General features: G+C 57.4%; 1 protein-coding gene across 2 annotated transcripts; it reads right to left on the reverse strand.

Moving 5' to 3' along the window:
• Positions 1–1,210: 1,210 nt before the first annotated feature.
• IMPDH2 (inosine monophosphate dehydrogenase 2) lies at positions 1,211–12,440 on the reverse strand. Of its 2 annotated transcripts, XM_051627581.1 has the most exons (15): positions 12,240–12,440; positions 12,077–12,125; positions 11,898–11,999; positions 11,610–11,684; positions 11,008–11,214; positions 8,845–8,932; positions 8,036–8,235; positions 7,287–7,377; positions 6,517–6,612; positions 5,071–5,142; positions 2,734–2,877; positions 2,424–2,568; positions 2,180–2,323; positions 1,732–1,815; positions 1,211–1,466 (listed from the first exon to the last, which is right to left on the reverse strand). In XM_051627581.1, exons 1-15 carry the CDS (start codon positions 12,335–12,337, stop codon positions 1,445–1,447), a joined length of 1,617 nt encoding a protein of 538 aa, XP_051483541.1. In that variant the 5' UTR covers positions 12,338–12,440; the 3' UTR covers positions 1,211–1,444. The 2 variants fall into 2 exon arrangements, with proteins under 2 accessions (XP_051483541.1, XP_051483542.1); XM_051627582.1 differs by lacking the exon at positions 5,071–5,142.
• Between the last annotated feature and the right edge of the window lie 1,703 nt (positions 12,441–14,143).

Below are 14,143 nucleotides of genomic sequence, written 5' to 3' on the forward strand. Positions count from 1 at the left end.
AGAGCTGGCACTGGGCTTTGTACCTCCCCCCCCCTCCCTGCAGTGACCACGATCTTCATGAAGTCTTGAGCTGCAGTCAGCCCCTGGGTGCTGCACCCCATCTCCCTGCAGGCTCAGCTCGAGCAGGGGCATGGAGAGGGTCCCTCTCCTGGTTTTCCAGCCCCCTCCACCTTGCACTGGCTCATGGCCATGGATGCCACATGCTCCTCCCTCTCCCCAGGGCTGGGGTAGAGGGTACAATCACAGCCTCATGCTCCAAACTCCATCACCTCCATGGGCACAAGGAGGGCAGGGATGGGGCTGCAGTCCCCAGCCTTGAGGCAGAACCTAAGCTAGCTTTGCTTTAACGAGCCAGCTGTGTTAATCATGTTTGCCACAGAGACAATCATGGTGAGAATCCAGCCTCTGGTTTCAGCATGTGTAAATCTAAGCTGACATGTTTTCTTTTTTTCCAGTCAGCATCATTAGACAGGAAACACTGGTGCTAAGACACACTCTGCAGCAGGAGTGACATTAGCATGTGTTGGGGATGCTAACACATAAGTGAAACACCTGGTGTTACCAGCACAGGTAACGTGGCTATGTGGGGTGAGGATTGCAGCAGCCAGGTGTGCACAAACTCCAGCTCTTTCAGAACCCCTGAGCTCTCAGTTGTGCTCTTCCAAGTTCATTGTTCCCACACCTTCTGACAAACAAAGGGTAGGAGAAGCCTGTGCAAGCCATTGGTGCCACCCACACCATCTGGGACAACATGGGGTTGTGGGGGACAGTACGGGATGTTCAGGGGCAGAAAGCCAGAGTGATAAGGACCAAGATGGGGAGATAGAGGTACAAGGGCCTGGTGTGTGAGCAGCTGCAGTGCAGCACACTCCAGGGGTGCCTGTGTGGTGTGCACACACATCCACAAGCATCCCCCTGCTTATTGCAGGAGCTGGACCAGGCCCAGGGTCCTGCAGGAGCTCCCAGCAGTACCTAACCACCCTGTGAAGTCCATTTGCTCTCTTGCCTAGCAGCCAGTTGTATTCTGGTCTCAGGAAGGCTTTTTTAAACACCCCAGACTGCATTATCCACTCGGTGTCCTATCAAGAGGCTGTCTCTTCCCTGCTCCTCCCTTCTGAAGCCATCAGCTGCTCCCAAGAGGCTGCAGGAAGGGGAGAGCCAGGGAAGGAGGGGCAGCAGAGAAGGAAGAGGGCTCCAGGCTGACACCAACTGCACATCTGCCTCTTTTATTGTAAAACACGGGCAACACGTGCAAGGCCCCAGGCACCAGCCCAGGATCACTGCTCCTGGGTGGGGGCTGGGCCCTCTCGGGTGGTGAGGAAGCAGCCACGGGACACAGGGAGCTCCAGGCAGCCCACAGAGTAATGGCACTTCTGCAAGAGCAGCTCCCGCGCGGAGTGGCACAGGGCTGAGTGGCACGATGACAGACACAGATGGACCTGCTTCAGAAGAGGCGCTTCTCGTACCTGGGAGGGGAGCAGCAAGCCAGAGAGCTCTTTGACCCACCTGCTGGAGCAGGGCCAGGACCAAAAGGCACAGCTAGGAATGGGCCTGCTGGCCCATGGTGGGGAAGAGCCCCTGCTGGGGGAGGAGTGCTGGCCCAAGCCAGGGGACAGGCCGTGGCTCAGCCCAGCTTGCAGCAGGTGAAGCCGGCAGTGTGCCAGGACAGTAGCATTTAACTCCCCCCACTGCCCACCCCAGGGAGAGGAGAGTCCTGCCAGCAGCACTTACGAGTGGAGGCCATGCACCCCTCCTTCCACCTGGGCAGACGTTGTCCTCTTCTCAAACTTCAGCTCTCCTGAGTACATCATGGCCCTGAGGGGAAGGACATGTGTCATGTGCCAGCCAGAGTCCAGGGAAAAAAGTGCTCTGGCACACGTTCAGCTGGGACAAGGGACCATGGTTCCTCCAGTTATGGGCAGAATGGTCCTTGATAGCACCCCCCCAAGAGCCAGGCAAAGTATGGTAAACCAAACTTTTCAGGCTCAACCAGAATATGCCACAGGATACCACGCCCCTGCATTTCTGGGGCTGGCAGCTCGATGACACCATGCCCACTGGAGATGAGGGAAGAGGGTCAGACCATGCAGAACACACCACAGCATGGGAACAGCTTGCCCAGAGACCCCAGATGGCAACACTGTGGCCTAAGCAGAGCACAGGCGAGGGGAGCACTCACCGGACTTGGGTCAGGCTCTTGGCACCAATGTCCTGGCAGGAATGCTGGATCCCAGCAATCAGGTATGGAATGAACTTGTGGATAGAGCCCTTGTCCTGCACTGCACCAGAGACCCCTTGGGCCACTTTGATTTTGTCTGTCTCACTGCACAGGAGCACAAATCAAGGAAACACGTATCAAGGAAATGTGTGAAGCAGAGAAGCCCCAAAAGCTTCATCTGCTGCCCAAAAGCACCATCTCTTACCTGAAATACCGGTTCTGGCTGCCCAAGTTCTTGTCCATGGCATCTAGTGAGCCCATGCCACGGTACTTCTTCAGCCTAATTCCATCTGAGAAGAAGTATTCGCCTGGGGCCTCGGTGGTGGCAGCCAGGAGCGAGCCCATCATCACTGGCACAAGAGATCGCGAAGAGCAGCGCGTCAGCAGCAGGAAGGAGGTGGCCACGGGGTCCCCACACACCGTGGACCTCCCAGCAGCCACACGCCCGCGCCTCTGGAATCGGACGCCCTAGGGAAACCTTTCCTAGGAGCCCGGCTGCCCGAGGCGCCGCTCACCTGTGGAGGCCCCGAGCGCCAGGGCCTTGGCGATGTGCCCGACCGTCTGGATCCCGCCGTCCGCGATGACGGGCACCCCGAACCTCCTGGCGTACTCCGACACCTTGTACACCGCCGTGGCCTGGGGGCGGCCGCACGCCAGCACTGCAGGGACACAGCAGGGAGCGGGTCGGCAGCCGGGCGGCGGGGCCAGCCCTCCCCAGCAGGCCCTTCAGGCTTCCAGCACACACATGCTCCAGCACTCGGGAACGCACAAATCCCTGGATGCTCCTTCCCTAGGCCGAGTTGCAAGAGAAGTGGGAGGCCCAGGAGATGCCTGCTGGGACGTAACAGCCCTCGACTTCCAAAAGCTGCAGGTGACCTTGGGACTGGGGTCTTTGACTGATTGGCTGGGATCAGCAGAGACTCCTGGCTTGTCCCAGTGCACAACAGATGTGCAGGGAGCTCGGGAAGGAAGTGGAGCGGATTCCAGAAGCCCCTCTCCAGAGCATCCCTGGCACATAACCATGTCCCACTGCTCACTTCCACCTAGCAGTGCTAGACTCCTCCAAATACCCAGCAGCTGCGTGATGTGCCTCTTGCATGGAAAGGCAGCTGCCCGGGAGAGCTGGTATGTATATATATGTATAGATATATTTATATATATACATCTGCACACACACACAAACGCACATGCAGCGGTGGAAAAGGAAACAGGCAGGGTGATTCGATGGCTTACAGGAAATAATTCATGTTCCTGCCCTGCAACACAGCAAGGATTCTGTCAAGTTTAGCTGCCCCATGGGAAGGGAGTGAATAGCTTTGGATTTACCTGCTCTTTCCAGCTGCTAGCAGTTAGGGGCTTCCCATGGCACAAGGGGAAAACCAGCACCAGGCACGTCTGGTAACACACTGTCAGCCACAGGCATGCAAGTACGCTGAGATAAGCTTCTCTCAGGGAGAATTCCCTTCCCCACAATTAACTGGAAGCCTTTTCTCCAGTCGCTGTTAGTCCGAGACACTGGGTCAGATTATGGCCATGCAGGATTAGTGCTCAGGTGTGGCTGAGCCTGCCTGGCAGCAGCACTGGCAGCTCACATCCCTGGCAGAGGTTTGCCGAGGCCAGGAGTCTGCAGTTGCTCCGCTCCCAGTGCTCGGCAGCAGCTGCTGAGAGAGGGAAGCCAGACTCCAGGCTGGGATGGTGGAAGAGCTGATTTTAATCGAACACAACTCGGCGTTAAGCTCGGGCTCAGCCAGCCAGGGAGCGTCTGCAGCTGTAAGATGAAGGCTGTTAGTCTTAAAGAGATGGTCTCGCTTGGTACCGCGCTGCTAGAGGCCACACTGCAGCTGCAAAACGCTGCAAGAAGAGCTCTGTGGGGAGAAGCACCTGATTTTGGAGGGTCTAGAGCCCGCCGGGCTATGGGATTGTGCAGTAGGCAGTGCAGGGCCTGCAGACACCTCACAACAGCCACCACGGAGACCAGCCCTTTAGGGAGCAGCTTGGCTCACGGCCCCTGGGCGCATCGCACTGTTCTGACTGCCCCAGCGCCCAGCGCCACAGCTTCAGAGCACAGGCTTCCAAAGCAGGGTTCAGAGCACACACACACACCGAGGGGTCAGGGTGAGGGTTTGTCTTTTTTAGTGTATCTGCAAAGGGTGGCCCTACAAGATCATCTGCTAGAGAAAACCTTCTGGGATCTTCAAGAGAAACCTCTTTCCCTTTGAGGTGTGTCAAATCTAGGAGAAAGGGAAAAACCCAAGGCTTGACTTGGGTGGCTGCTCGATCCAGCAGCATCAGAGGAGTATAGAGCAGACAAAGCTGCACTCTGGGCTGGGCAGGGAAGAGCCTTTTCTCTCCACATGAGGATCAGGGGGACATGGGGAAAGACATGGTTCTGGTATGCAGCTGCCAGAGCAGCCGCATGCTGTTCAGCCTCGGTAACCCCAGGAGAACCAGCTCCAAGTGAAGCTTGGCCAGTGCACAACTTGTCCACAACAGGAGCCAGAACTAGAGCAGGATGAAGGACTGCTCAGGGATCACCTCCCAGCACTGCATCAGCAGGGACATGCCCCACTAGAGATCCAGGAGATGCAGCCAGGGGCTCCTAAGTTGGATTTTGGAGTGGAGGGTGCACAAGCCTGAGTGCCCTCAACTTTGACTGTTCAGGCCCTGCTTTAGGAATTCAGAAAGGCTTCTCAGCTTCCATTTCAGATTCAAAACCAGTATCCAAAGCCACAAAACCCCAAGTGCATCTACAGCTAAATTATTCTCAAACAAGCAGTAGGGCCATGTGCAGCCAAATCAGGGTCCTGCTTCAAGACACATAATTAGGGTTGGGAACAGGGCAAGTGACTTACTATAGGTGCCCGTGACAGTAGAAGGGCATTTGGGGCTGTGGGACTTTAGGTCTGGAGGGATCTTTGGAGCAGCTAAACGAAAACAAACACACACATTTTAGAGACAGAAGAACAGCAGCAGAACAAAGGACCCCAGCAGTGACCTACTACTAGGCAGAGCATACGGTGTGGGACAGAGCTGACCTTGCAAGCCCTTCCTAGCCCAAGCCAAGCCAGAGGCCAGATCCCAGATGGCAGCCAGCCAGGCCTGGCTGTGCACAGCTCATGCTCACCCTACCCCAGCAGCCACCCAGAGAGGTGACCCCCTAACCCAAAAGAGAGTTCTTGCCAAAGAACTTGCCGAAGAGGGCCAAAAACCTGGGGAGCTGAGTTAAAGAGTTTTGCAACCACGTCTCCTGTGAAGCACCATGTTCTACTCTGTCCCTTCCTCAAAACCAGCACCCAACCCCACCTCCCCTGGCAGCTGGGAGAGGCACCCTCTGGAGACCTTCACCATGCTGCAGAATGGAGCATGCCTCAGCATGTCCACTGCCTTGGAGCCACATGTGTCCTGGCTCTGCTCTGGCTATGGAAACGTCACCCCAAGGACACTGCAACCTCCCTAGAAAGGTCACCCGAGACAGACTGCCCTGGATGGGAAACCCCCCAGCCAGTGCTCCCATGGCAGGCAAAGCAGGAACACAGTCCAAGTTCAGAGCTGCTCGGAGCCTCCACACTGGAACTGGCAGAGCTACTGCACCTTCAGCCATCAGCTGTCCTCTTGCTGCCTCCTGTGGCAAGGACCAAAGAGCAAAGCAGAGAGGGGCCATCTGTGCTCGTGGCTGCAGCACCTTGCACCACCTCCATGCACCTCACTGCCAGATTCAAAACACGACAGAGCCTGTCCTCAAGGGAGCCTTCCCCCAGGCCCTGGGGACATCCCTCTCCACCTTTTAGCTAAAGTGACATGGCCTCTGACCCACACAAGCTCTGGCTAACTGCAGAGCACAGAGAGAAGCCCCCTTTGGGGCTGGAAATTGCAGAAAGGCATTGAGCCCATCAGGACAATGCTCAAGCATCACACACTGCTGCCAGAGGGCAGGGGAGTGCAGGCAGCCTGGTGGCCCTCGCCCCTCAGCACTGGGGATCCAGCCAGCCCCTCTCCCCACAGGGCTCTCCCTGCCAGCCCCATCCCACACCGAGCCAGCAGCTCCTGGGGCAAAGCCACGTGTGCCACACCAGCTCCACTCAGTCTCGGTCAGTACTGGGAAATGCCTTTGCTGCTGCTGCCACCCCAAAGGTTTGACCCAGGTGATGAGAATGTCCTGGACAAAGGGGGTGAAAGATGGCTTGCTGCTGGACACTTGCAACGGGAGAAGTCCATCCCCAGCTATGCTGCTTTTCAGCAGGGAATGGCTACTGAACAGATGTCTTCAGCCTACACAGGAGATGGCTGATCTCTCTCACCTTCCTGCGTGATGCAGATGGAGCCACTGCCCATCCCGACCCTCAGGGCATCGACCCCTGCGTCAATGAGGTTCTTGGCCTGAGCAGCAGTCACAACTGTGGGGAGCAGAAACCAGTTTGAAGAGAGACAAGCAGATTTGTAGGTGACACAGCTCTGCCATGCTGCTTTCCCCATGGCTGCAAAACGTCTCCTACCCCAGGCACTGGGCTGTGTCAGAGCCAGGCCTGTCTGCAACAGCAGCACTGAGCTTTTGTCCCCAGCAGGTGAGATGACACTGGCCTTGAGCCTACTCTGCAACATGCTCACAGCCAAAGGCTGAGGTAGCAGAGGCCACCACATGGTGCCAAGTGCTCTTTGGGCCACACCAGGTCAGGAGGGCAGAGCACAGGGCAACAGCAGCACCACTAACACACCAGTCAGGTAGAGACCAGGACTTCTGGACTCTGCTGTCAAGAGGCAGGGAAAAATTCCATTAGATTTCCACATTAAGCAACATTCACTACTACAAAAAATTTTAAACTGGTGTGTCAAAGCTAACATGTAACAGGCTACAGAGGAACATAGTGCTCTGTGCAGCAGAACAAAAGCTTCAAAATCTCTGCCCTGTGTCTGCAGAGTGGACTTGCTCTCTTCCAAAGCCAGAGGAAACCATTTTAAGTTCACAGACATTTACCGAAACAATTGTTTCGTTCATGTTCTTGCAGCTCCCTCTATGTCTTAAGAAACAAACATCATTTAAAGACAAGAACAGCCTTCAACACATGCCTACCATTTCCTCCAATAACTTGTAGGTTAGGGTACTTCTCCTTAATATATTTTATCATATTGATCTGGAAGATGGAGTTCCCCTGAGAGGAATCCTGTAACAGAAAGAAAATAAATTCAACCAGAATTTTTTCAAAAGATTACAAATACAATTCCAGAGAAGCCTCAGATCTTCACTCTGCTTACTGGGGCCTCTGCTAAGCTGGCTAACTGGGAAAAGTGACTCCCCAAATCAAGCACAGAACCAGAGGAGAAGGTGCTGCAAATACAGGCAGTGTCAGCAGTGCCTGAGAGCTTGCAGGCCAGGACAGGCAAAGCAGAGCAGCTCTGGGTTGACCATGGCTGAACACCAGGCAGTGAAGAGAATAACACAGTAATAAACACCAAACGGTTGATGAGAAACTGTAAGAAGCCAAACACTCAAAACTAGCTAGGAATGTCAGAGAGAATGGCAGCAGGTTGCAAGAAGCATTTGCAGAAGACTCTGCACTGACTGTGTTTCTCTTCTCAGCATTCAGATGCACCCTACACACTCCCTTGAGGCCAAAAAAGTTCCCAGGCAAGAGGAATCCCTCTTACTTGAGGTCTCCAATCTGAACAAGATTGAGAGGTCAACAAACTGCCGCATTCTAACACAAAAGAGCCTGTCATGGAGACAAAAGTGCCACGCTGCTGCCCCCCTGTCAGAGAGATTAATTCAAACCAGATCCTCAGCCCACCCAAACCCCCCAGGCCAGAGTGATGGTTGCTCACCAGCACCACCACATCCACACCAGCCTGCACCAGGAGGTCCAGCCGGTACTTGTCATCTTCATGGGTCCCAATAGCAGCACCACAGAGCAGCTGCTTCTTGGAATCCTTAGAAGCCAGAGGGTAGTCCCGGTTTTTCTTGAGGTCAGTGCGGGCAATTATAGCCACCAGTTCGTCATCTTCATTAACAATTGGCAGCTTGCCTTGGAACAAACAGAAAGAACATCACTGCAGATGTCTGCAGGAGACAGACGTGAGCCCGGAGCAGCGCGGCAGAGCAGGAGCATCAGGCAGCAACCGGTACAAGGTGGAGACTCAAAGCAGTGTGTTATCTTGCTTGGCTATGGATGCCAGCAGCCCAGGCTCAGGAAAGACAGCAAGGAGTTTGCAGGACTGGAGAAAGGACTCGGTACCCTCACACCAACCACAGAACAAGTGCATCTTTTTTAATAATTAGATCTGCGGCACCAGGCTAAAAGCGAAACTACCAAACCTAACAGAGCTGAACTGAGGGCCAAAATGCAAAGGCCAGAGCAGAAAACTGAAGCCATGTGGCTGGGCAGCCAGGTGCTTGTCAGCTCCTGGGCTGCCAAGAATCCCTCAACTTCAAACAGATGTGAGATGGACACACACGAACCCTGTACCCTGGCAGAGGGCTTGGGCACTCTCTCCCCACTGTCCTCTCCTCGTGCTAGAATGCAGCCCTCCCATATCCCGGCCACACACGGGTGTGTGTGCACATGTTCACCCACTGCTGCTCCCAGCCCAGCAGCTCCATGGCTGTCCCTCCCATCACGGATGTTCTCAGATACCTTTTTTACTCCTCTGCAGAATTTCATTTGCTTCTTTCAACATGACGCCAGCTGGGGCCACAACAAGATCCTCCCGCTTTGTCATAATCTAGTGGGAGGGAGAAGATAAAAAGTCACAAGAACTCCTCTGCACTGATCTGAAAATACCCAGCCCCTCTGCCCACGTGAAACGCTCCGCAGCAGCCATGTGGGTGCTCCAGACAAAGGAGCCCACAGCACAGCAACACGCCTCCAGAAACACACAGGACCTGCCTCCAATGCTCTGTCCCCACGTGAGCACTGGCCCAGCAGTGTAATGGAAACAAGAGATGGCAGAGGGCTCCACAAGCTGGGGGGGAGCACCTAGAAACAAGGGACAACCCTTAGATGACCCTTGGTTGGGATGGCACCCAAACAGCCTTCCCTTTTAGTAGAGCACAGGTAAATAAGGTCTGCAGACACCTCTGGAGTCCCAGGCTGTTCTGGCAGCCACACCAGCCCCAAGCTCATTTTCAGGCAGCACACAGGCCCCAGAAGGGCTCTGCTCAGAACAATCCCCTGCTGCTGCTGGCAAGGGGGCTGCTTCAACCCAAACCAACGCGCTTGCCCACGCTGACTCTGGACAGACAAGCACCAAAACACAGCGAAAAGGAAGTGGCAATGGACACAGGAACAGCTGATGTGGTGTCCAGAAAATAGGTCAGCCACTGGGAGAGCAGCCCAGAGGCAGTGAAATCTCCCCATCCTTGGAGGTGCAGACACAGCCCCACACAACCTGCTCCAGCTGAATGTGCCCTGAGCAGGAGGCTTGACAAGAGACCTCAAGGCCCCTCCCCACCCGCAGTGTTCTGTGCTCACAGTCTTCACGTGGGATGTTCTCATCAAAGGTTACTCACAAAGATAAGGCAAAGCTAAAAGGGAACATACTGACCCTCGGAAGAGGTAGATTAGTTGCACACAACAAAGAAAAGAAGGAATGCTTTAGTTATTTTTATGGTAAGACAGATGTTTTGCATCAGGAAAGAGGTTTACCCTGCCTGCATCTACCCAAAATCCTGTCTGTGACAGAATCCACATCTTAGGAGAAGCCTGAGGAATCACAGGCATATCCCAACACACTCCCTAAGCCTGCAGGATTCATGAGCTTCCCAAGCTACAGAAGACCTGTGTGTTTAAATGGATGGTAACAAATGGCTCAGGCCAGCTGGACGGGTAGTGGGGAGAGATCTAGGAGCCCATTCATCTCCTCAGCCTCACCTGGTGACAGAGGCAAGCATCAAACCCTGAGAGCAGCCAGCTTCCAGCTCTGCAGCACATGGGAAGGGTGAGAGGAGACTCTGATCTGGCTCCTCTGAATGGGACAGCATCACTTCCAAGGCCCATGTGCACTTCCATGACCTACTCCTGGTTTAAGATTCTTGTTACAGGTATTTATAGGCGATTTCAAACCAAACAGGGATGAGCATGTGATACCAGGTTTGGTCAGCAAGAGCTAAAAATAGCCCTGAGTGAAGAGCAGAGCCCGGCCGAGCGGCAGCGGCGGTGTAACCTGACAGTGCCCGGGAGCTACGGTTACACAGCTCCTGGAACAGGAATGCCAGAACTGACAGGGACTGGCATCATGGACAACGTCCTCCTGTACCTGGGGAGTTTCACAGCACAGCACAAGGAGGGCCAGGCTGCCAGTCTCCAGGTGCAGGGGGTTATTTTAAAGAGCAAGTAGCTCTGATGCAGCACTCAGGGAAGGGAAGGGCAGTCCGGGAAAGGCAGAGCGGAACTCGGAGGGCTGGCTGGGCAGGATGCAGCTGCTGCTGCCCTCACCAACACGCTACGTGGGACCACAGCAGCGGCCAGGAGCACCAGGAATTCATGCCTGATTCAGGGGAGAGCACCAGCTGTGGAGAGGACAGCTTCCACACCACATGGAAAGGTAAGCAAGCAGGAGCCACGTGGACACCAACTGCACAGCCACTCCCTGGCATCTGCACTGCAGGAACCCCAGAGAGTGTCAATGGATGAGACACCCCGCCCGGAAATACAGCTAAAGACAGACCTGCAGAGCTAACGTGGAGCTGCTCCCTCCTGCTGGCACAGCATCCTCACAGCTCACCTTGCTCCTCCTCACCAGCCACACAGCTTCCTCACACGACACTCATCCCCCAGCTGCTCCCGAGCCCATCTCACCTCGCCGAGGGGCAAGTCGTGCTCTGACTCTTTCAGGAAATCAATATCTCGAGACGAAATGATCCCGACCAGCTTGCCCCCCATCTTCCCATTGTCCGTGATGGGAATCCCACAGAATCCGTGACGAGCTTTTGCTTCAAACACATCTCTCACCCGGTCGTTGGGGCTCAGCACCACGGGGTCTGTGATGAATCCTTGCTCATATTTCTGAAAAGCAGCAGATTCAGCAGGCAGGGTAAGCGGCAGCGCCAGAGCCAGCAGAAGCTGGACACGTGCCTGGTGGTCACTGCGGCTACTCACAAAGCTCTGCAGCCACCCGACCTGGCCATGTGCTCACCAACAGGGTGACTCCCAAACCAGCACCAAGGCTCACCCAAGGGGCGTTAGAGTCCTGACATTCTAACCATTTTTTCTGAAACTACGGGGAATACACCCACCCCAGGAGGCCTGGCGGTCCTCAGATCCCAAGCTGCAGGCGGGACAGTGGCTACCACACGACAGTGCAGGCCCACTGAAGTGCTGTGAAGCACCCAGAGCTGACACGCTGTCACAGCTCCAGGGCCGAGCCCCGCTGCCCACCCCACCACGTGCCAGCCACTCACCTTCACCTTCCGCACTTCGTTGGCCTGGAACTCCGGGGTGCAGTTGTGGTGGATGAACCCGATTCCCCCGGTCAGCTGTAACACAGAGGCAGCTGTAAGGTGCTGCAAAGCCGCTGCAAAGAGGCTGCAAAGCTGCCCCCGGCCCTTCCCCGGGCACGGAGCTGGGCCCCCCAGCCCTGGGAGCCGGTGCCCCCGCCTCGGGGGCTGCCGCGGGGCTGCGGGGGTCTCCGCCGTGCTGAGGGGACCCCGGGGCAGGGAGCCCCGGCCGCGCCGCGGGGCCGCACTCACCGCCATGGCGATGGCCATGCTGGCCTCGGTGACCGTGTCCATGGGAGAGGAGACCAGCGGGGTTTTCAGGGTGATCCTTTTGGTCAGCGCCGAGGTCAAGTCCTGGCGGGGGAGCGGGCGCGGGGTGAGCGGCGGCCCCGGCCCCGGCCCGGCCCCCGGCCCGCTCCCCCGCCACTCACCACCTGGTCCGCCGTGAAGTCGATGTACCCAGGGAGAATGAGGAAGTCACTGAGGGGTTAACGAGGGGAGAGGCGTCAGCGACCGGACCGGACCGGACCAGACCGCCCCGGCCCCGCACCGCACCCCGCGCCGGGCCCCGCACCCCGCGCCAGCCCCACTCACTTGTAGGTGAGCCCATCGCCGCAGCTGAAGAGCTGCTGCGCCGTCAGCCCGTCGTCGGGCACGTAGCCGGTGCCGCCGCTGATCAGATAGTCCGCCATGGCGCCGGGCCCCGCGTGCCCGCCGCGCCGCCCCGCCCCGCCCCGCGCGCTCCCGCGCGCCCCCCGATGGCGGCCGCCAGGGCTCAGGCGGCGCCCGGCCCAGCGAGACGAGCCGCCCGGAGCGGGCGGCAGGAGGGGCCGGCATCGCCCCCTGCCGCCCGGGAGGGCACCGGGCGCCCGCCCGTCCCGCCCCAGCTCCGGAGCGGCGGGGCCGGCCCGGCGCTGCCCGGTGGCCGCGGGGCCCCGCACCGGGGCCGGGGCTGCGGGCACGGGGGGCGCGGCCGCTCTCCGCCACGGGCACTGCCGCCTGCCCGCGGCCCAGCGACCGGAGGGGCTTCACGGTCAGCGGCCCCGTGAATGGTCGGCCCGGTGGAACGGGGCCAGCGCGGGCGTCACGGGGCACAACGGGCTTCTCTTTGTTCGGCTGAGCGGCTCAACGTGCGGGAAGGGCGCAGCGAGGAGGGCGCTGGGCTCCGGTGCCGCCCGGCGCAGCCTGCGTCCCGCCCGGTGTGACCGGTGCCTGGAGAGGGGCCCAAAACAGCCGGGGGGGGAGGGGGGGGTGACCCGCACAGAGGGACACGGGCCAGGTTCGACACTGAATATTCCAGCGGGTTCAGCAAAGGCGAGAAGGTGCTTGCTGGAGCTGCGGTGGGTGCGGGGCAGGGCAGCGGCAGCGGCAGCCGCGCCAGTGCCCGCGGGGAGCGCGGGAGGCGGCGGCACCGGGACCGTCTGCGAAGCGGAGGGGAACGGAGGCGCCGAGGCGTGCGGGGATCGCGCCGAGGCAGCGGCTCTGCTGGGGAGGTCTGAGGGGATCCCAGCTGGAGCGGGGAAGGCTGCAGAGAAGCGGGTACGGTGCCTGCGGGAGAGGAACGGGCACCAGCACAGCTCTGCCGCAGGGGAGGTGCGGGAACCAGCCCTCAGCTGCTTCCAGGCTGAGATGTCCCTCTCCCTGCAGACCCACCTGGGCGTCAGGAACAAGATGCTGTACCGTGGGACACAGAACAAGCTCCTCTGATGGCTGGCTCATCATGATGTACTGAATCTGGCCTCAGCACTGGAAAAATGAGACCACCAGACTCCTCGCTCTGGTCTTGTACGACGGGCTCTCCCAGGCAAACCACCATCTAACACTACCTTCAGGGAACTAGAGCATGGTGCTGCTGTACCTTCAACTCTCTTACTGCTGTAGACTAAATCCCTGTCCAAAGATCAGCAAGTAGCTGTAAGAAAATGAGTTCCTTCTGTTACCCAGCTCCAGGACACAGGAAACATGAACAGTAACATCTGTGCAGGTCTCCCCAAACACTCGGAAGCCATCACGCGCTGCGAGGTCTGTCAGTCAAGTTGAAACTCTAGTCTGGATGAACATGTTTTTGTCTGAGTCAGGTTCTCTGAAAGACCAGTTAAGCTCAGCCTCAATCGATGCCAATGTTGACTTTTACACAGGAGGGTGAAAAAGCCCCCAGACGAGTGAGCCAGACCACAAACAGGAGGACCCTTGGGTGGCTGGTTTGGTCTCAGCAGCAGTAACCCACACAGAACAGAGGTTGCATTGGCTAAGTTATAATGACTTCCCATCAGAGGGTTTCATTTGCAGCAGGAAAGGCAGGCACCTGCCCCAGCACAGGGATGTTCCCCTGCCCCAGGGAGGGGATGCCTGGCTTCCAGGGGCTCTCAGGTAACTCAGAACAGGCAGCCCCTGTGTAGCCAAGCGCCAGCAACAAGGAGCCACGATGCCACTTGAAAATTCATGCCAACAGACTGGTACCAATTCTGCTGCCAGTGAATGCCAACACCAACACCATC

This window comes from Apus apus, chromosome 9 (genome assembly GCF_020740795.1).
Source record: "Apus apus isolate bApuApu2 chromosome 9, bApuApu2.pri.cur, whole genome shotgun sequence".
Lineage (NCBI taxonomy): Eukaryota > Metazoa > Chordata > Aves > Apodiformes > Apodidae > Apus > Apus apus.

Excerpts from the sequence above, each read along its gene's own strand:
- IMPDH2 (XM_051627581.1), bottom strand. The coding sequence starts at position 12,337 with ATGGCGGACTATCTGATCAGCGGCGGCACCGGCTACGTGCCCGACGAC. Across the intron at positions 11,215-11,609 it reads ACGAAGTGCGGAAGGTGAAG|AAATATGAGCAAGGATTCAT; the intron begins GTGAGTGGCTGG and ends GCTGCTTTTCAG. Across the intron at positions 1,816-2,179 it reads AAGAGCCTGACCCAAGTCCG|GGCCATGATGTACTCAGGAG; the intron begins GTGAGTGCTCCC and ends CCTTCCCCTCAG.